The 23,608-nt window shown below is 40.3% G+C and overlaps 1 protein-coding gene across 3 annotated transcripts in view; it reads left to right on the top strand.

Annotated features, from left to right (window-relative positions):
* The window catches only part of lrp8 (low density lipoprotein receptor-related protein 8, apolipoprotein e receptor), a 191,447-nt gene that overhangs the window by 112,286 nt on the left and 55,553 nt on the right, over positions 1 to 23,608 (top strand). For all 3 annotated transcript variants that reach the window (XM_085250986.1, XM_085250985.1, XM_085250987.1), the window contains exon 4: positions 8,238 to 8,366. In XM_085250986.1, the coding sequence (XP_085107112.1) occupies positions 8,238 to 8,366 (129 nt within the window). The remainder of the gene's footprint in view (positions 1 to 8,237; positions 8,367 to 23,608) is intronic.

The raw sequence follows: 23,608 nt of genomic DNA, 5'->3' as shown, positions 1-23,608 counted from the left end.
CTGTTTTGTTATTGTCATAGGTTCACAGTTTTGTTTTGTTGTTCTCACTGCATGACCTCCCAGCCCCCCTTGTTTTCCTGTATTATTGGAATCCCGCTTCTTTCTCCTTTCTCTGCACCTGCTCTCTCTGATCAGTTTTTTTCCCCCCTCTTCTTTCCCTTGACTTTGATCTTTCTCTCTCCAACATTCTCCCTCCACTCCTTACATCAGGGCTGCAATAATTGGAGATCAACGTTCCAATGAAAGGCACTAATCAACACTAACCTTCATTTACAATGTAATCTGATATTAACTGCATACGCCCTTTCCCTAAATTGGATTTCACATCTGAAGGACAATGGCCGGTGGAGTTGGCGATACATACTTAGCTGGGCTGGCTTTTCCCACTGCTTCCAAACTCTACGTCATTTACATTCCGCACCAAAGGGTCAACCAACTCAACCAAACTTGAGTTGATAGGTAAACAAAATTTGTGAAAGGAGACATCTGTTATGTTGGATCCATCCAAACATTTAACGTTTAATTGTTACTAGCTACTAGCAGTACCCCGGAACACCGCTTGAAACTTGCATGAAATCATAGACTGTATAAAACATGGTTGTAGCTTACAGGTTAGAAAAATGAAGCCAATATTGAAGTGCCTTTAACTTGGTTTCTATCCAAAGACCACAAAATGGCAATAGCTGTCGTTACAAAGAGACGTCCGGAAAATAACTTTATTTCTTGAACTCTGTAAGCACTTTTCTGCTGTTTATGGCCTCGGTCTTTGATTTGGGGCCAAAAAAGAAAAAAATAAGTATTTTGTAAATCTTGACCATACTATGTCTGAAAATAGGGGATTATATAATTATGGAATGAAACATAGTCATACTCATTACTCCCCATCGCATCTATTTTTTGGTAACCCAGATGGCAATGGCGTATACGCTCATGTAAAGCTTCAAAATACGGGTCAATTCCTGTGTACTCCTATGCTAAAATCTCCAGTTTATGGTCTCACTTAGTTAAGGACGTTAAATTGTGAAATTAGATGACCTTAGTAAAAATTCTAACGTGACGCTCTTGTTTGATTTCTAAATCGAGCTCCGTTGTCTTTCCATTGTCATTTTTGCCAAATACAATTCCCCATTGCCATGAAATATTATGCTCCAGTTCTCAATGTGCAGTGTTCTTCATGCTCAAGCATTCACACATACATGGAAAGATATATAAAGGTAACCAAAGATGTACTCAGTCATGCATTAACAAATATGTGTAACAGTCCATATATTTAGAGCACATGCAACCCCTTTTTAATTCTGCCTGTTGTACATGCCTAGGCACACTTAATCTGTCTACAAAATAATCCATGTGAGCTATTCGTGCCCGATAAAGTATGATTTTCTTCTGTGAGTAATGCAGTGCTTTGTAGGCTAATTCAACACCACGAACAAAGCTAACTGTCACTGAACCTGAAGTAAGATTTACATGTCATTTGAATCCTTCAATTCTTTTGCTGATCTTGTCTGTCAAATTTGCACAAATGTGAGTAAATATGCAGGACAAATTCTGTATATTTACTAAATTTCTGTATGATGCGAAAGGGGGGAGAAAAAAAAACTGACCGCAAGGATATAATGCATGCACTGATTCATCCATCCACCCATACTTTTCCATTTCAGGGTTGGGGGGGGGAGCTGGAGCCTAGCCTACCATAGACACATGACACACCATGGACAGGTTGCCAGCCTTTTCATCATAGATTGATCTAAAGTCTATGAAATGCCAGACAAATAGTGAAAAAATGCTGTCACAACTTCCCAGAGCTCAAGCTGACTTATTCAAATATCTTGTCCAAAACAAAAGTCCAAAACCTAATAATATTTAGTTAAAAGTGACATATGAGACAGAAAACCACATTTGGGATGTGCAGCCAAAGAATATCTCACTTTTCCCCCACCTTTTTTTTTCAATAAGCTATCTTCCTGTCAATCATGCAGTTAATGAACTGACTAATTGTTTTGCCTCTAATAACCACATTAAATATCACTGCTCAGACCTGAGCAGGTACTAGCTGAAAGCTTTAGTCAATGGTTACGAAACAAAGATAAATGGTACCTGCAGTTCAAAGTGTCTGCCCCTTGGAGGCACCTTACGCGCCACTAATGAAAGCATTGGGCGCCTCAGGGAGGACAAAAAAGACTGCTGCTTGGAATGAGGTTAATGAGTGTCCACACGATGACACGACCCACTACAAACGATCAAACCATTAGATTTAAAAAGTCCTTACACGCCGAATAATTGGCTGATCCCTACATCCCAGGTCTTGAATGAATCATTGATCATCTGCGAGGTCTCGCCTTCCCGTCCTTTGTCGACTGCCGCTCTTCTCCTCTCACTAAGGTTACAGCTTTAAAACAAAAGTAATTATTCCATACTGCGTCATGGACTGCTTCTCCAATTCGATTCTACATTAAGATGTAATTCGGCTTGAAACGCAGCGTGGAGTGGAATTTTACATTTGTGATTGGGTCTTAATGTGCAGGTCGATCAATTCGTAGAGTGTTATCTTGTAAAAATGTTTCCAGCGTAAATGAGTGAGTGGCCAAAGATTTATTTATTTATTTCTTATCTGTGTAAATTTGGCCCTGCACTCACAAGAAGCCCCATTCCGATCCAATTCCAGCTCGATGCCTTTCTCTTTCTTTCTAGTAGCTTCCTCTAATTGCCTCGATTCCAGTTTGTCCTTGTATTGATGTTCTCCAATGTTGTGACCAATATCTGACCGCTTTCTCCCACCTTACATCCCACCTCCCTTCTTTTCGCCCTTATTTCTTGTCTTGTATACTTGAAGATAAATATAAAGACATTAGGCAGAGACATTTAAGTGTTTGTGGTGTGGCGTGTACTTAATGGTCTTAAAATACATGGATAAAATTTAATATGACCTTTAAATATACAGACCAAGCTTTCCAGTAAGGTGCAGTACCTCACTGTGTATTGATTCAAGACATGCTTCGGCCCAGATTTTATACCACACAGAGTAGCCAAGCAGTAAAGGTTTACTGTTCTCAAGCAGGCAGTCGCCAATTTATGATGCCACCTCACGGCTGAAACTTGAGTTTAATGATTCAGTTTCACAGACGATCAACTGTTATGGACTCCCTCCTGCTGGACTCAATTGATGATCTGTCAAACACATGCAAGAAATATGTTTATTTTCTCTTTTTTCACAGCTCTGATGAACATAGGTACCAGAAGGAACTACAAACTATGTTGTGTCCTCTAAAGTTAAAAAAGACCAGGAAAAATAAAGTGACACAATAAAAAGCAAGTGGCTACAAAGAACTTAATGCCTTTCATATGGTACACAGTTTTGTTTTGTTTTTTGCTTTGTACTGCTTGCTTGCTGACTCAATTGACATTCAAAGCATTGCAGAGTATCTGGGCATTCATAATATGCCACCAATGTAGTGAGACATGTCATGTTTCTTCTGTGTTTTTTGCATAAAAAGACATTAAAACGGGGTACCTCATCAATCAATGCTGTGCCGTCTGCGGTGTACCTTAAAGCATTTTAAATTCATGCAGGTACAATGCTTCGTGTCGATACAGGGTAAATCATCTACAAGCCTCCGTTCCTCCTCATTTATCATGTGCCATATTACCACATACTCTCCCAAGTGGCTTTTGTTTTGACGTTGTGTCTCATTGTGATGGACAGTGACTTAAGGACTGCTTCTATTACCTGGCCTCACACACGCAACTCGTAATAAATAATTATCTTAGCATTAGCCTACGGGGCTTGGGGACTTCTACATCAATCAACTACGAGGCTCGCCTCGATGCTAAGCATGGAGCTGTATAGTGGACGTGGTGCCGCGCCACAATGCTCCAATCCCTCCCTCCTTGTGAAGGGAAATTAAAAAGGTAGTTCATCAAAAGTTCATTAGCATACAGCTCCTTGCTCCGTCCACCCCTATACCCTCCTCATAATAGACACTTAGACGGGCCATGTGAGGAGAATAACAAGTGTGTACTACTTCTGGTTGTGGACGTGTTTGAATTAAAAGACTGCATCGTGTTCTGTGTGCCAAATGAGTTTTCTGACCCCAGGATGAGCAAAAACCTATTTCATATCCAGAATGTACAAAATACTAAACCAACACATTAAAAATGATTAAAGCCATTTTTCCCTTAAAATATACAGTGGATTTATGTAGTTAAAATAAAGTTGACACTGAATGCATTTCTTCCAATCATCAAAATCCCAGTCTATCCTAATAAGTCAAACATTCATTGAATATTTTCTCATGTGATAATATGCTTCCTACCAATAAATTCACAAAGCTAGAGCTGCTGTGTAAATATTTTTTTTCCTCCTGGAGCCAGCTATCTCGTCCTAGTTCACTTTCACACTGCAGCGCAAGCTTCTATTAATGCAATCTGCACAGGAGGCCACAGAGGTCACTCATAAATTTAGTTTGGCTTGCAGCATTTCGCTACTGCATCCCTTCACAGGCTGTATTGCTAACACTAAGCAGTGAATTTTTAACTTATTCTACGCACACAAGACTGTTAAGGAATTTAACTGGGTACATTGGTTTTCCCTCATCATAATTTCCTGTGTTTTCTCATAGTACCTGCTATTCTCTAATAGCACTGCCATATTAATGAAATCAGGCTCATGCTCTCAAAGTAAAATTACCCCTTACCCGGAGTCGGCCTGTGAATAAATGTATAAATGGGGTTACGGTGTGAATAGAGAGGCTCAAGGCTGAATCTGTTGAGCCTCGCGTGCTTTGTTTGTGTCACAGAAATGAAAGTTGAGGGAAAGGCTCTGACCTGGTCATCCAGCCAATTTGCACTTGTTTGTTTCCTTTACACTGATGTATCCTGTTATATTCACTAAGAGTACATGCTTGTTTCCCAACCCGTTTTTACACTTATTCGATAATGCCTACACCCACCAGGGAGCTGCTGTATTGAGCCCTCAGTGTCTTACTGCTCATCACCAAGCAGCTCCACTGGAGCATGGCTAGTATCAGTGCCTCGCCTATTATTTGCTCTAAGCCTTGGCAATAAGCAAAGGTAACTGGGAGCTAACGGCCAAGTGTTTATATCTGTGCCACAGCAGTTTCACAGCTCTTGAAATATTCATTCAGTACAAAGGTGAATTCACTTACATGCCTTTGACTGGCAGCTGAGGCGATGATTCACAGCTGTTTTGGTGTACATGCGGTCTCCACAAACACTGCATTTGTAGTTTAGAGTTACGTGCGTCTTTATTTGCATTAGGATGCTTTTATGGACTTGTGTACATCTTTTTCCTGAGAAGGTGGGAGCAGGAGTCAGATATTGCACTCTGCATGTAACACGATCAGAGTCTGCAGTATCTCTCCCTCAGGAAGTCCTGCAGTTCTCTTTAGTGCCTGCTTTACCACTTTTGTCCACCTTGTCAGCATTTAGTGAGAGAAGGAACAAGGAGAGATAGACAGAGGGCAAATTTGCTCTCAGCACCAATTTTTGAAAGACTGGGGAAAGCAACTTTAACTGTGACTTCATTATCAACACCATCTGGGCTGGTAAAGGAAAAAACAAAAATACACCCTAGATTAAAAAATACATGATACGATGTTTGTTTTCCTTTTGATTACATGCTGATCAGATTGTTCCACGCTCGTGTTTCCATGTCCTTTAGTTGACGCAATCTGAGATGCAGACTTGATAGAGCAGGCATGTTTTTGTTTTTCTTATTTTGGCCTGTACAGGCACGGCGACCGATGTTGATCATGCCAATTGCTCCATGTGCTACCCGCTTCAGCTTGGTCCACACAAACTCCTGTTGCTTCCGCATGCAGCGTAAAAACAGATTTCTTAGCTTGCACAACCCAATTTTGTCTGGGAATGGGCTGCACAGTAACTGAGGCAGCAAATAGAGAGACCTTATGTAGAAGCTATTGGTGGGGATGAAACTGTTATTATGGTCTATCAAATTCTAATAGAGAGCAGAAGAATTGACTTTTTAATAGTTATAGGTTACTGTTTGATTGTACATCAGCAGGAATCGTACTTCTTTGTATTTATGGAAAATGATTACCCTTGGGGTGAGAATCCTCTAATTCGTTTTGTCATAATCAGTGTTAGCTCTTTTTTTTTTTTTTTCCCCTTGCTCATCTGTATTCAGCCTCGTGATTGGCAGTTTATCCGTGAGTCGACCATTCTGGCTCTCAGGGGCCAGAAATGGTCAGTCAGACAAATTACATCCTTTTAACCCAACTGTCAGTCAGACACTTGGTGGACTGAAGCCCTTAGGTGATGTTTCCATGTTAGGCTTTGTATGAAACTGACGAAGTCTCCCACAGTAGTATTACACTGCCACACACACACACACACTAATATACACACACACTCTCTTAGAAAAGCCAGATAATGTGGAGGCCAGGAACACTATTGTCTGTATAGTACCAGATCTCTGAGGCCCACATTTAGATTGCTGAGACAATTCACATATTAAGACACCTCCACATAACCCACATCACATTCACACCTTCACATCATCCAGAAGAGCTGCGTTCTTTGCATCAAAGGCACAAGAACATGGGCACGTGCACTCACCCGCACGCGCTCTTATTGTACACGCAGACCGTTCAGTCCCTTTTGGCAGTAATAGCTACACTGCGCTGATATGGCGCTTACTCGTTGGGTCTTTTAAAGCGGATTTGCAGGAGGCTTTTTATTTCTTTAAAGGGAAGGAGAAACCTCATTTAGGGGATGACGGTTTGAAAAGATGCTCGCGCAAGAGCTCGATATTCAGTGAGAGGAAGAAAGATGGAGGTGAGAGGAAAGTGGTCACCCAAAAGATCCAGCCCGGCACCAGGGCCCAAGTCTAACCTTAAACCCAGTTTTAGAGAAGACTGAAAATTCAAGTGGATGACTTCAAAGGTGATCACATCAACCAAAAGTGCACAGCTGGAGAGGATTCTTGCAGTCGCTCTTGGCTAAACTAGTCCCAACGTCCCACCACCAGGGGCAGTGTTTGAATATCAGAGTGTTGTTTAAAAAAAATCAAAACAAGGAGGAGGAATGTGAGAAGAATAAAATGGAGAGTGAAGCCGGAATGGGCGAATCCCATAGGTACTATTGATCTGCGGCTGCAACAAACATAGGCTTGTTGCCAGCGAGCATGCTGGTGGTCAGATGTGTGTAATTGATGGAGTTGAGTTTGACACAGTGCTGTAATGTAATCTGGGGCTCGAGTCTCTGTGGCGTTAGAGTGGGAGTGAGAGACATTAAAGAGAGAGGTGAGGGGAAAATGAGGCAGGGTGAGGGTGTATAGTGGGTTGCCGGAAAAAGGCACAGGGATTTGCTGCAGGGACTGTGGGCTGTGTAAATTTGATGTATTAGAACGGAGTGTTTCCCTCCTCCTCCCTCTAGCAACCTCATGGGTTACACACGCAGGAACAATGGCCTTGACTACTGTAATAGGCTTTTATCTAGAGGGACTACTTTCTCAGTCACACACAGTGTGTAAAGGAGTGTGTTTCACTGTCTGCGATGTGCAGCTTTCCACTTCTTTTGCTTTCTCTGATTTACACTCAAAATAACAACCAATATAGTATTCTATACACCAAGTGTCCTTTTTCACAGCAGTTTGTTGCGATATGTGTCCGAGTTTAAGCTAAGAGGTGAATTAGGCGCATTTTGGAAAGATGTTGAGTAGCTCCATTTATAAATAATTTGGAAATGAGCTGTGGGGTCTTGACTTGGGCTTTTTAACATTTATATTGGCACATTGTTATCTAGCTCTTAAGGCTAAATATTCATGGAAAAATGAGCCCTGGTTGAAACAGTTGTTCACACACAGACTTGGGCACTTTTTTCTTGTTTGGCTTCCTTCTGTTTCTTTCTTTGTTTGTTTGTCTACATTGTTTTTCCCCCAGCTCTGTGTCTTGTGTGACAGTGTTCCCACTCCTTTGTTCCACTGTAGCTGTGTCTCTAATTTAATTGCAGACCTTTTGAAGAGGGATCGATTTGAGAGAGAAGATAACTAAGTTATCAAACTGCTTCATTGACTGGCTCTCTTTTCTCTCTCCATCTTTTTGCCTCCTTCCCTTTCTTGTCCCATCTTACTCTCCCTGACTTCATTCTCTCCCCCCTTTTTACGCCAATTTTCTTCCACTCATTCCTCTTCTTCCCATCCCCCACCCTCCGCCTTTTCTCCTTTGCTGTCTTTCACCCTTGCCCTGCAACCACAGGCCGACAGACCTGTCCTCCAGAGAAGTTTGATTGCGGAGGGGCTGCCAGCAAATGTGTTTCATTGTCATGGCGATGCGACGGAGAGAGGGACTGCGAGAACGGGGCAGATGAGGAGCAGTGCGCCGCGGGTAAGTTTGTGGTGGAAATGGTGAAGGAAGAAGCACATAGTTAAACACGCGGCACACTTTTCATGTTACAGTGCAGTCAGTCTGTTGTATTCCAGTTGGGAATAATGTAACGTGTAACCCCAATTCCATAAAAGTGGGGACACTGTGTAAAACATAAATATAAACTGAATGCAGTTATTTTACTTATAATAGAACACATCAAATGCACCATTCTAAGAAAAATATTGTCTCTTTTTGACTTTGATGTCTCAAAAAAGTTGGGGCAGGGCCGTGGTTTCCACTGTGTAGCATCTGCTGTTCTTTTAACAACTGTCTGTAAACATCTGGGAACTGAGGAGAGCAGCTGCTGGACTGGTGGAAGAAAATGACTGTCTCTATCTTGTCTCATATAAGATTCTGGCTGCTCAACAGTCCTGAATCTTTCTTGTGATGTTTTTCTTTTTGCAATGCTCCCAATGTTTTCAGTCGGTGAAAGTCTGGACTACACTTAGGCCAGTGGAGCATCCAGATGTTGCAATAGACACAGGATGCAGTTTAGTATAGTGTCATGACATCATCTTGATGGAAACATATGTTGCTCTAAAACCTGTGTGTATACCTGTATTCATGGTTCCTTTCCAGATGTGTAATCTGCCAAAACTGTAGGGCTGATAACAAGCCCGACTGTCCCTCTCCTCTTTAGTCCAGATTGTGCGGCGTCCATCTTTTAGCCATCTTTAGTCATTTTACCATAGTTCATTTTAATTGAGATGTTACTTAGCAAAGATGGCAGCATTTATGCATGCTTTCATCTCATGCTTGCATCTTCTTTGTCTGATAGAGCTTTAACCTGCATTTGTGAATGGCACTGAGTCCATGCACTTTCCATGACAGAATCATGTCTGTTGTTAACGCAGTGCTAGAGATCACAGGCATCCAATATTGACTTTCAGCCTTTATATTATAAAGCGTAAATGATAAGATACCCAAAGTCTTTGAAATTTTATGTTGAGGAACATTATTCTGAAATCGTTCCACAATTTGTAAATGCACTTTTTTTTGCAGATTGTTGAACCTCTGCCCATCGTCACTTCAAAGCATCCTAACGCTTTTGGAATTGACTGCTAAATTTCTTGTCATCTACTTTACAGTCATGATGGAAATCAAGCCCAAGTCTGTCTCTTCAGAAAGCACACACTTGTTTGATCAGCAATGCCCTCACATGTTTTTAGTAATTACGCATACATTGACTGCTGTCACACTTTGTAGCATACATCCTCCCAGCTGATATCAAAGCTGTAGGAAAAAGGGGTATTGATTTTCATCAGCATAAACATCTGGCCTGCAGCATTATTGATTTTAAACCTGAAACAAACACATGCACCCACAGCATATTTTTTTGAAGAATATAGATTGCATGTACAGTTTGCCCTTTATGTTCTGAATTTCTCTAATATCTCTAATATAATGTTGGTGCCTTTGTCCAAATGAAAAATGGCTTTTTTACTGTCACAGTCATTATGTTTTAATGGAGACAAAGTGGGGTCATTTTAGACCAGTTTTTGTATGCAGGGGCCTAAAGCAGAGAGAGTATGTACCAAGTGTCCTCACTAGGAAACTACAAGATTATCTGCGTGATGCATTTCAGATTATTCCCATAATGCTGGCATTGTCCTTCAGAAACTTTGACATTCATATATTCTCATGCTGAAGATGAGGCGCAAAGATGTGCAGACTCCCCAATTTGGCAGTCAACAAAACTCTACAAATGCCTCCTCATGTATTATTATTAATACAGTGTTGCTGTTAGCTGTAACATGCTGCCTTCAAACCATGGATATTGTCTCACCACATAAGTCACGGGGGCATCTGCACACTGCGAGTGCATCACATGCCTCTTCATCACAGTTAAAAGTATCGGTTTGCAGCTATTGTTTGCTTCCACAGAGGGATCCTGTGGTTTGCACCAGCATGAATCTCTTTCTCCTTAAAGTCTCTTCTGCGAACTCTCCTCTTTGATTTCTTTGTGTTCTGTGCGCATCTTCGTTTTTGTTCAGTGTAATTCACGTTAATTGCCATCCACAAAAAAATCGATATAGCATAGTATAGTGATACTTTGCATGCCGATATTTTATTGATATAGAGACCCAAATATTGATGCTTTATTACATAAATTCAAGTACTCTGTGAATTTTGTGAACAAGAGGGACTGCAGGGTCGCCTTATAGCAAGTGTGAATTTAAATGTGAATTCTTGTCTTTATCACACTTAACTGTTGTTTTATGAGAAACAGATTGCATCATAAGGTGATAAACTCAGATTTGTTATTGCACAGCATATTGCAAAATGTTAAAAATCGTAACAATATCGCATCATGAGTGAAGTATTGTGAAAATACCATATTGTGGGCCGTCTGCTGATTCCCACCTCTCTATTGTCTATATGGAGAAAAAAAAGCTTTCACACATCAGCTGCGTGCTAATCCAGAATTTTCTTAGTGTAAAACACATGAAATCTGGAATTTGTTACAATTTTTCCACATTTTAGAAGTTGTGATAACTGTTTGGGGTTTGTTTGTTTTTCTCATGGTTAGCAGGATGTCCTAACTCATCTTCTTTCCCACACCTTCCTTCTAGTCTTTTCTGTGTTTGTCCCAGTTCATCTGTTTTTATTTTGTGTGTGCGCTTTAGGTTGACGGTAGCACACGGAGATCTCTATAGGGCGTCTATGACCATGACCTAATGAAAACAGCAGGCACTGTTGATTTAGTCATGTAACCCAAGCTGCACTGTTCACATACCGTCTGTATCTCGTGTATAAGTTTTCTTCCCATGCTTACTTAGCACCTGTAATTTTCCATTGTATTTCTGTGTATTGATAGTCTTCCATTGCCTTTCATCTGCCTGGCCTGGCCAACTCTTCATCACCTTTTTCAGTAGAAAATAAAGTGGTTAATGCGCCTGTGGGGGAAAAAAAAAAAAAAGAAATTCATAGGGCCCTTGATGGTAATTGATTTACTGTCTGAAGTGGTTTGATTATATAGGTGGGTGTTATAGGCGTTCTGCTGCAGAGATCAGCCTTTGATGAATATTAAAAAGTTGACCGGACATTTAGAGATCACACATTAAAGCTGACTTAAAGCCCAACAGCACAATGGATCCATTAACGCTAGTCTTTATTTTCATGAAAACTTAACTCTTTTTCCAAAACACAAAATTTCACAAAACCATTCAGAGTATCTGAAATTCAAATTTCATATCCATCAGTTAAACACAGAGTGCAGATATCGCCTTATTACAGATGCAGATAACAAATTCAATAAGTGGAGGAACACAAATTAAGAACATTACAGCGTTTAAAAGCACCACCTTGCAGTTTTACACCTCCACCAGCCTCTGAAGGTACAGTTTACTTGCAGGTCTGCCGAGATTTGACATTTTATTTTTATTTTTTTAATAGAAAATGTCAGCTCTTCATCATATTATGTGGGAAGTCACAAAAGAGGATTCATTGTTGGTTAAAGTATTAAAAGAGCTGTAGTCACAAAGACTCCTCAGCTTACTCTGTCACTTTAGTCACAGTGTGGTAGTAGCAGCAAAACAGGTACTGTTTCTACATTCTGAGTCTGTGTGCATCATCGTGGGAATGCATGTTCCTGAATACACCTCCTCTACAAACACTCCTTTCCATTAATCTGAGGACATGTGATCATATCGGTTTCATGTCTAAATAAGCACTCTCATTACTTTGTCATGAAATCTGTGATGGAAATATTTGCAGGTCATATCTAGCAATACTCATGTGTCACTTTCAGTGTGGCACAAGATTGAAGTTTGCATTTGCCCCTATAACACACACGCACACATACAAATACCCTTGTGTGTTTATGGGGCAAGTCATATAACATCTCTGAAGAGGGTTTCTGTCTGAGTAGACTTTACAGAACATATATATTATATAATATAATGTTACCGTAGCTTAATGCTTCTGTAGTCCATGCAGGGGTCGAAGTGGGATTTGGCAGGTGGGAGAACCCTAAGATGGAGCGTAGTAGTGTAATGTGGGGAAAAGTATCGCTTAGAAATGCTTCACACAGTAACTTGTTTTGTGAGCGACAGAAGGGATTTCTTTGTGTGCAGGCTGTGACCAGCACTGCTTCTCAGAAAATCACTGCTCTTGGGAGATTTAGTCAGTTAAATTCAGTAAGATATAAGCAAATGACTCGATAGCTGATTTTTCTAAACCTAATAAAGCTTGTATGAAATGTAGAATTGAGCAAGTGAATTTAATTTGATGTTAACTAACTTTAACCATGAACACCACAGCCGCTCTACAGCAGTGCAACATCACTGTAATGTTCACAACAAACTAACCAGTTTAGACTAGACTAAACTGCACAGTAGTTTCATGAAAACTGGGAATAAAACAAAATTGGTATACTCACAGTTTGTTGATTTAAAAACTCTAAAATGAATTAGGACATTACATATAAGATTTAAATTTCATCTGCAGAGCAGTTATATTAAAATGATCTCTCATCTGCCCTCTCTCTTTCTTACATCTTTTTCCATCATGCATTTAGGTTTTTTTCCCTCCCTGGGAAATGCACTAACTGTTCATTCATGTAGCAGACACATTTTGTGAAAGATTTCACAGAAACAGTTTGTGTGTTTGATGTTTGTGGAGCTACATTTAAAATTACCAACCACAAAAAAAAGAAAAGAAGAAGTACTAGTCCATTTCTGTGCACTCTTCGTTTGTAGCGCTGGCTAGATGCTATTAAGTACAGTGAACTTTATTTACATCTGCACCTTGAATGCACACAGGTATGAGAGGGGGGAAAGCGATGCGTTGTTGGTGTCATTATTTACCTATTACTAAGCGAGTATCTCAATACTGTCACTGGTGCTGCAGCACAAGAAAAAATATAAAAGTATATGCATGTGTCAGCCCACCTCCTTCTCGTCCTTTAAACAGATAAAGATAAAACATTTGCAAAGACTAATGAGACCAGCACTCCCTTTGGGTATCTGGTAACCTAATTTTTTCCCGCTCTTCCATTTGTTGTTCTTGGAAAAATAATCTTTAATTGATGTACCAGACACAGCTGGAACATCAAATGAGTGTTTGCCACACAAACAATGAAGTTCAGTTACGTGATAAACATTTGGAAGCAGAATAACGGACCAATAGCCCTGCCTGACTTTCTTACAATGTTATGCTTGTGGGAGCGTACTCATCAAGATCTTTGGTAAAACTATAGAAATGGCTGCACAGAGAGAGAGAGCGCTATACCACCCACAAACACAAATTAGTTCATCGATGGTGTGTCTGAAAACATAGTTCCTTTTTGAAATCTGTTACTTTCATCCATCCCCTATTAGGGCTGTTCGATATAACGATATATATCGGATGACGATATAAAAACGTCTATCATTTCATTTTACGCAATCGTTTGTTTCGTGATGTCGTAAAATAAACCGTTTACGGTAATATTTTTTCATCGTTTTGATGGTCACTGTAGTGGCTATATTTATTTCTTAAAGTTCTCTCTTTCTCTTATATTCAATATAACCAGACTACAGACAAATAAACATTTGTTTTTATGCGTTGTCGTTAGCAACAACGACGGTAAAACCATCGTGTGTCCGCTTGTTTATGTTCCACATAAACCTTTCACAATAAAGCTCAAGATCCTGTTGAGACTTCAAAATAAACTAAATCACGTGTAAGATGCAGAGTGTTTACGGATGAGAAGCAAAAAAGAGCCGCCAGGTGCTAAAAAATAAACCTTAGACTCAAGCGTTAGAACAGGCTTTTCCCCGCAGCACGCCGTGTGATAAATACTCACGCCATTACAACCTATGTTTAAAAATGTATCGTTTCATGCATCGGTTAAAACACTCGACTCCAGCTACATGACGCGCAGCTGGAAACACTTAACGCAACAGAATTTACAGAAAATGTTACATTTTTGTGATTTATATCGTTATCAGACGATAGATGTCTTATATCGGGATATGAGATTTTGGTCATATCACACAGCCCTATCCCCTATCCTTACTGCTGCCGTCACCACCTCCTGCACCTTTGATCTCCCATCTCTCTTTCCCGCCCTCCGTCAGCAGCTACAGTTGTACAGCTAATGTTAATTTGGGCCGCTAATTGAGCATATCCAAATGTTGAATAAAACATGGGTCCAGGAAGAGAGGATATCTGTTACATTAAGAGGAGGCCTCTGAAGAAAGTTTATAAGCCTTTAATTTATGTTAATGTGAAATTGCATGTGTTTAGGCACACATCTGCTGCAAGCTATGTGTTTGCATGCTTCATAGTGTGCAGATGCTAAAACGTTTTGGGGGTTTTTCAACACTGATAGAGTATTTTCAAGATGGATGAACTCCCTTTTTTCCAATTTCTGTTTTATTAGGTGAAGAATTCAACCAACAAATGCCAGAAAAGTGTCCTTTGCTACCTCAACTTATAATTTTAATACATTGAGCTGTTCTCTAGAGCTCTAGATACAAGGGGCTCATTCCGACCTAACAATAACATGATTCATATACCATGTGTAGTCAACAATATCCAAATGAAAACAGAATTATGAATAACATATGATATTTATGCTAATAGAGGCAGTTCAATCTTACACACTGGTCCTAATTTCCTCGTACAACAATAAACTGACATGTTGAATTCTTCAACATATCAGTTGAGTGACTGAATGTGCTTCTGTCGTTTCTACCTGGAGAAAGTAGAAAGTCGATTTTTGTAAAAGATCTTTTTTTAAATCCATCTTGCTTGACACATCCTCTTCCTCTCTGTTACTTTCTTCTAAGTGTACTAACCCTTCTGTAGAAGCAGCACAACTGTATCACAGTGAGCCAGGCTACTTTATCTTTACAGCAATAAAAATGCTGCATTCATGCTAATGTATGTATTCAAACAAACAAACAAACAAAAAGATTACAGTTACATAGCTCCAACATAAGCCTTTTCATACAGACACCCTAACCCACACCTAGTCTATTGGGAATGATAAGCTTGTCCAGTTGGGCCTGTCACACTCTTATTCTTGATTGTTCTGTATTTTTGTCATTTAAAATTGTCAAGGAGCAAGTCTATGTAGAAGTAGGCTATCCTGATTAGTCTTATTTCATGTACCTCAAAGACATTGTGTGCTTGCTTATAACAAGGATTTCTTGTTCAAGTTTCATCAAAACCTATCTCAAATCATCGAAATGTGCAGAGGAGGTCAGGATAGAGGTACAGTGAGTGCCTCTAGCCATCTGTAAAACACGGTGGATGCTCTGTCATGGTTTTGGGCTTCATTTTAGCCAGGGATGTTGGCGCTCTTGTCAAATTTGATGGAATTGTGACAGCAGGAAAGTACCATTAGGTTTTGATCCACCAGTGCTTTATGGAAATGTCCAATTGGCAACATCTTTATTTTTTAGTATAACAATGATCCCGAAGGCAATGCCAATGCAATAAAAATCATAACTGGATAAGAACACAATGAAACACTGTCAGTCATTGACTGGCCTCCCCAGAGACCTCAACATTGTTGAAGGAGTGTGGGATCATCTTGACAGAGAGGACCAAAAAAGGCAGCCATCATCCAAGAAAGAGCTTTATATGTCCTTCATGTAGGCTTAATTGTTCCTGAAGACTACTTAAAGAAAGCTTCGCAAAGAGATTTGTTGAAGAATAAAGGTGGTCATACCAATTGTTTTTAAAATTCAAGCTTAATAGAATTGTACAAACCCAGTCCTTTCCCTTGTGATGGAATTCCATGTATGTTTGCACACATTTCAGTAAATTAGTGCAGTTATTTCCCATTTTCCTTGGGAAAACATGGTCCTGAACATGTTTTTGTCTTTTGGCCATTTGAGGAAATCTGCATTTGCTTTATTTTTGAACCTTAAAGTTTTCCACTTAAACATAGCATTACCACATCTTTGGTGTTTTTAGTTCTCCTCTTCACACTCTAATGTGATGGTTTTATAGTCTCCAGTCAGTGAAGGCATCTCTATCTATGCCCAGTGCATATGCCTCTTTTTGTCTTTGCTTTAGTTTCATCTCTCTGCAGTGCTAATACTCGCTCCAGATATTTCCAGCAGACTGTTTCTCTGTGTGTTGTTCCCCTCTCTGTCCTCATCTGCAGAAAGGGAGAAAGACAGTAGTGTGAAAGCTCCCGCAGGCCCCGAGGACCTGTTGCTCTTTTCACATCAGCCAGTGCTGCTGCGTTACATTACAGCAAGTTGCTGCCGAATGGATGCCCAGGGATATGTTAGATGGTGTTTTATAGCAGGGCAGAGAGGAGCCGAGCAGAGGGAGAGATTATTGTGTACTGTAGATGTGTGTTTTTCTGATGGAAAATAAAAAGAAGCAAGTGGGGGGGAAAAGTTGCACATCTTAATAAACACGTTTATCAGAAAGCTCAGGTGCTTTCTGCACAGAGTAAGTATCCTAATGAAAAACACAGATAAAAACTACACAAATGAAAACATATTCCTGCACATCCCCTTTTCCTATGCATCTACACACATGCAATATGTAGCTTCTTTATTATAGGAAGCTATAGAAGAAAACATGGACTCCATTATTTGATAACAGATCAAAGAAGACGAAGAAGAGTGCACTGACATTAAAAAAAAAGTCTAGTCGTCGTAATGCATTTTTCCCTCTTTAATCTTGCTTCATCCACATTTACACTACAAGAGGTGGCTGCATAGATACAGAGTGTTAGCAGTTGTCTCAGAGTTTCTTCCCATTATGTTCTCCTTCATTTATAATCCTTTGACTGCTCTCACTGTGCGCGTAGGTGTAATGTAATGGAGCGCCAGCACACAAACAGGCTCACTAGGCACCCAGAGGCGGTTGCACTTCAGTTTCGAGCAGACTGTTTTCTTCCATTGATGGTTTTAAGAACATTACTCAATTCCTCTTTCACCCCCCAACTCCAGCCAAGCACACACACACACACACACACCCTCTCAGTATTACTTGGAGATGACAGTGAAGCCTGTTTGTCTGAAAATCGATCAAGGTGCAAACACCGCTTAGCTCGAGTCAGATCTAGGATCTTTTCACTTTACTGCTTTTCCTGCCCAGCGAGCTCTAGACAGCTGAAGGACCCACCACACTTTCCAGGCAAGCAAATGTTTTCAAAGCCCTATTGCTATTTTTATTTTTAACTTAATGATTTATTTGTCACCTAAATGGCTGCTGCTAACGCAGTGGTCAGTAATTTGCTAATACATAATCACATTATGTGATTGTCTTGCTCTACTAAAAGCCATTAGCAAAGAATTTAAAGCAACAATGAGCCACATTCAAATTATTAAAGCAGTTATGACTTAATAGTTTTTGTCAGACTAAAACCAGGCACTAAGTAAAGTCAATGGTTGTCATGTGAGCAGGTATGAGGTGAACAGAGTGGACTTGGCAAACTAAACTCTTAACTACAGACTTTTTTAATGGGGGGGGGAAAAAGCAAAAAATCCCCAAAAAAACAACTCTGCAATAACAGGGCATACTATGAATTGACTAACTGACAACAAGCTAACTTGACATTTAGAAAACGTCACCGTCAATGACAGAGTATGTGTCAACAAATAGAGAGCGATGCAGACAACATATACACAAGAGGGTGATTAAGGGAAGTGGACACACCTGGGGAACACAGCTGAAGAGAATCATAACTAACGAGACAAGGGTAGCTGACAGGGGATGTCTTTAAATCACCCCGTAGTTCTTCAGCTTGAGACACCTGAGTTAGAAAACACAAACACTGCAGTTGTCTTTCACTCGCGAGGGCAGTCATGGTAAATGGTAAATTGCCTGTATTTATATAGCGCTTTACTAGTCCCTAAGGACCCCAAAGCGCTTTACATATCCAGTCATCCACCCATTCACACACACATTCACACACTGGTGATGGCAGCTACATTGACAGAGGCGAGGCTGCTGGACACTGGCGCCACCGGGCCCTCTGACCACCACCAGTAGGCAACGGGTGAAGTGTCTTGCCCAAGGACACAACGACCGAGACTGTCAAAGCCGGGGCTCGAACAGGCAACCTTCCGATTACAAGGCGAACGCCCAACTCTTGAGCCACGATCGCCCGTCATGGACGCACGACCTGCGTCTCATCACTGTCCGCGTGCTTTATTTATACTTTTCTGTGTGTGTGTGTGTGTGTGTGTGTGTGTGTGTGTGTGTACAGGTTCCCCTTTTTCTAAATCTGTATGTTCTTACAGAAAGAGGTAGCTGTTAGTTGTTTATCACTCAAAAGTACATGTCAAAAGTCACGTAGACATTTGCTTAGTGATCAATAAGAGAATACATTTCATGTAGCTGATCACACTATATACAATTTTCTTCTGACATTCCCTCCTGTTTATCACAAAATGAAATGTACATGTTATCAGTAAGTAACTACTTGTCTTTCACATTATTAGTTACTACATCATTAGTTGCACTTCATCTTCATCTTACAAATAGGAAAAGAAGTCTTCATGATCTTCATCGGTTTCGGTACATCTGTGAAATTACAGCTTTTAAACAAGGAATAACACAAGTAAAGAAAAATAAAATAAAACCAGGAAAACTCCAACGCCGATCAACAGTCTCTTTAGAATCTGAAGCCATGTTTAAAGAATGTACATTATCTGGCATGTAGGTGCAGCGTGTGGTGTTGAATAAGACACACAATCCTCCTTTCTCAGCCAGGATCATGTCCAGTGCTACACAATGTTGCATTACAGCAATTCTGAGAGCGTCTAAAACTGAACATCACACAGACGAGAGAGGAGACAATAAAACAAGAAGTAACACACACAGACACTCAGATTCAGAGACGTGACCTCAAAACTGGGACTCGGGGCAAGGCCACTATGACACGACATACTGGGGATATCCAAACATATTCACGGAGACAGAGCCCAGAGAGACCGGACACTAAGAAGGAATAATCAAAGGTACACAAACGTGGGGACATTGATGACAGGACACAGAGACAGACTGGGCACGAAGGGAAACAAACATAAACAAACCAGAAATCAAGACTTATAAATAACAAACTAGGAGGCATTGGAAAATAACATTCATGAGCTAGAACATAAACTATCAACCAATAACAAGTCCAGAACCACAACTCTAAATACTGGGTCAAAGACCCAGCACCATGACAGTCATATAATTCAAGTCATCCAAAATTGTAATTTGGTCATTGTGCTGTCATGTCAAGCACCACAATTAATGACCAGCCTATAATAAATTCAATCTTCTGACAATAATAATACAATTATTTTCGGACAGGCAAGCAGACGGGCATGGCTATGTGGCTTACACACTATGTAGCTGAGAGAAGGAATAATTTACGACACCAACTCTCTGCCATCTATAATCCAGTTTTGAGATCCCTTCCCAGACGCCTTAACGCCCACTCACATCCTGGGCCATCTGATCTCAGGAATTCGCATGATAAGGTGGGACCAGGTTTCACAATGAACTCACCCGAAACTGATTGGGACCCACACCCAGTTTCACACCTTGGCTCAGGCGATTAGAGGATCATCAGGGGTCCTTTTGTCCCTCTGTGGGGGGATACTCCCACTAGGTTTATATCTGGGACTCTCCACCATTTGACCTTAAAACTGAAGAAGCTTCTTGGATGAGAGGTGAAACGTCTTCAAGTAACTTAAAGAAGTCCAGACGCTTTTCTTTGCAAGCTCCTTTGACGACAGTGATAAGAGTTAACACTGAGGAAGAGAAGGGAGTAACGGGCATGTCAGTTTTAACGTTCAGTGGCTGAAATCTTACATGCCCAGAGTGCTCTTTGTGCAAATGGACGTCTATGTGTACTGTATATCTAGACCACCGGGACATTCATCATACAGGAGCTGTATACAGACATACACACACATTTTCAGTCTGCAGTGATTGCTTGTGAGGCTGTTAATATTCAGTTCTAAGCTGCTGTCAGATGGCATAATGATTGAGCTGTTGAAATATCCTGTTCTATTCAGTATACCGGCCGTGTTGGGCTGCGTTTGTGTTCAGTGTGTGTGTGCACAGTCCCTATAGTCCCAGCTCATCATGAAGGTGGTTAAGAGAAGTCTTTCCCTAGAGTATGCTAATCAGGTTGCTTAGAGACTTTCAGAGTCTCAATAAGTTTTGTGCCATTTTTCTCTTCGTCTAAGCTGCCATTTCAGTCGGATTCCTCAGGCTCAGCTGCCACGCTGCATCAAGGCTTTATTCTCACTGGCTTTTCACACTTAGTTTGACATGTTTTTACTCTGAGCAACGACAGTCTAACCCCAGGTGATTGAAAGCTTTGAAAGGCAGAGCAAGGAAGCCAAAATTGGAATGCTTACATTTATTTTGTGATTTTAAAAAAATCGATTGCATTTGTTGCTTCACTGTATTAAATGGTATAGAACTGATTTTGATACGAATTGATCAGATTGTGTTTTAATTAGACTCATTTGTGTTTGTTGTCAACATGAAGGCCACTGTCAGCTTCCTTATTCCACAGTAGTGCAATTTTTAACCAGGTCTTCCCATTAAAACCTGACCTGCCCAGAGGGTCAGTCAATGAGCTCATCAATAGCTTCAATGCTAACATGTTAAATGTAATGGACACTATTGCTCCCATTAAGGTGAAGGTTATCTCTGGAAGGAAAAAGTCTCCATGGAGAAACTCCACACTGGTGAAAAATGAAAAAAGAGAGTGTAGGAAAGCTGAGCGCAGATGGAGAAAAACAAACCTCCAGGTTCATTATGACATCTATAAAGAGAAACTTCACAATTATAATTTACAACTGAGGAATGCAAGGAGGTCCTACTTCTCTGACATCATCACTAAAAACAGCCATAATGCTCGGGTCTTATTTTCTACAGTTGACAGGCTAACAAACCCTCCTGTGTCAGTGGCAGCTGAACTTCATTCAACCATGGCCTGCAATGACTTTGCCAAATTCTTCACTGAAAAAATCCAAAAAATTAGACAAGCAATTGGTACATCAACAGCAGATCCAGGATATGTACTGTGTCCACCAAAAAACTGTTTAAACACCATGAAACAGTTTCAACCTATTAACAGCAAAGACCTGGAGGACATCTTAGGTCAACTGAACTCCTCCTCCTGCTGTTTAGATGTCCTGCCAACAAGTTTTTTCAAAAAGGTCTCAAAGACTTTAGAGTCAGACCTGTTACAGATCGTCAACTTTTCTTTATTATCAGGTGTGTTTCCAGAATCACTAAAAACTGCTGTAATCAAACCTATACTGAAAAAGGACAATCTTGACAAGACACAAATGAACAACTACAGGCCGATCTCAAATCTCCCGTTTTTAAGTAAGATCATTGAAAAAGCAGTTTCTCAACAGCTCAGTTACTTCTTAAAACAGAATAATTGCTACGATGCCTTCCAGTCAGGTTTTAGACAGAACCACAGCACTGAAACCGCTCTGACCAAAGTGTTTAATGACATATGTCTGAATACAGACAGTGGAAAAATGTCAGTCCTAGTTTTACTGGATCTCAGTGCAGCATTTGATACAGTTGACCACAACATATTACTCAAACGACTGGAGAACTGGACAGGTCTTTCAGGAACTGTACTAAACTGGTTCAAAACATACTTAGAAAACAGGAAATACTTTGTATCAATAGGTAACTTCACATCTGAGCAGACAAGTATCACATGTGGAGTTCCCCAAGGTTCCATCTTGGGACCCCTTCTGTTTAACATCTACATGCTCCCACTGGCACAGATTATAAACAACAACAAAATAAACTATCACAGCTATGCAGATGACACACAAATATATATCACAATGTCACCAGGAGACCGAGGCCCTGTACAGGCTCTTGGTAAATGCATTGAGGAAATCAATGACTGGTTGTGCCACAATTTTCTCCAGCTAAACAAAAACAAAACTGAGGTAATAGTCTTTGGCGCCAAAGAAAAACGATTACAGGTCACCAGAGAACTTCAATCTATACATCTAAAAACCACAAACCAGGCGAGAAATTTGGGTGTAGTGATGAATGCAGACCTAAACTTAGAAAAACACATTAAGACAATAACAAAGTCAGCTTACTATCACCTCAAGAATATATCAAGGATAAAAGATCTGATGTCTCAACAGGACCTGGAAAAACTAGTCCATGCATTCATCTTTAGTAGGCTTGATTACTGTAACAGCATCTTTACAGGTCTACCTAAAAAATCAGTCAGACAACTACAGCTCATTCAGAACTCTGCTGCTCGAGTCCTCACTAAGACCAAAAAAGTGGACCACATCAGTCCAGCTCTGAGGTCCTTACACTGGCTGCCTGTCCGTCAGAGGATAGACTTTAAAGTTCTGATGCTGGCCTATAAAGCTCTGAATGGTTTAGGACCAAAATACATCAATGACCTCCTGACCCAGTATGAACCATCCAGATCCCTCAGGTCATCTGGATCCGGTCTTTTATCAGTTCCCAGAGTCAGAACCAGACACGGAGAAGCTGCATTCAGCTTTTATGCTCCTTATATCTGGAACAAACTCCCAGAAAGCCTCAGATCAGCTGAAACACTCAGTTTATTTAAATCCAGGTTGAAGACTCACCTGTTCTCAGCTGCATTTGAATAAAGCACCAAATCCACACTTTAAGCTTAAATTTCAAAACTTACATTTAACTACTGATTTTATCTACTGTTCTGATTTTATCTGTTTTGATTTTATATACTGTTGTTTGTTTGTTTGTTTGTTAATTAGTTAGTTAGTTTATTTGCTTGTTTTAATCAATTTTAAATCATGCTTTTTATTTGTTCTTGTTTCTAATGTCTCCGTAAAGCACTTTGAATCACCTTGTTGTTGAATTGTGCTATACAAATAAACTTGCCTTGCCTTGCCTTATTCACCACAGCAGGTAGCTCCGCATGTTTGATTTGGTGGATTATTACACCACCTGGTTTTGGGTCTCCTCGTGGAACTTAGTCTGACTACACTACAGAACCTCTGTGTTTGTTTTCAATATAGCTGTATTTAAACATGTAACATTTTTGTCCAATTACTGGAGAAATCTTAAGCTGAAAGGAAAACTTTTTAATTAAAGTGTACCATCAAGTCAATTCCTGGAATATTGATCTGGTCAGTCAAGTAGAATTGGGAGGTTGTTAATTCAGCTATTTTGGTGTTAATGAAATTAACAACAGATGCACCAGAGGGGCAACAATGAGACACACTAGGTGGAGGCTAATAGCA

The sequence above is a fragment of the Mchenga conophoros genome, linkage group LG17 (assembly GCF_057382185.1).
Source record: "Mchenga conophoros isolate Kocher_MC1m ecotype Shallow Benthic linkage group LG17, M_conophoros_male_GT1.1, whole genome shotgun sequence".
Taxonomy (NCBI): domain Eukaryota; kingdom Metazoa; phylum Chordata; class Actinopteri; order Cichliformes; family Cichlidae; genus Mchenga; species Mchenga conophoros.
Note: the sequence above shows the minus strand (reverse complement) of the source record. Positions and strands in the feature narration are given on the sequence as shown.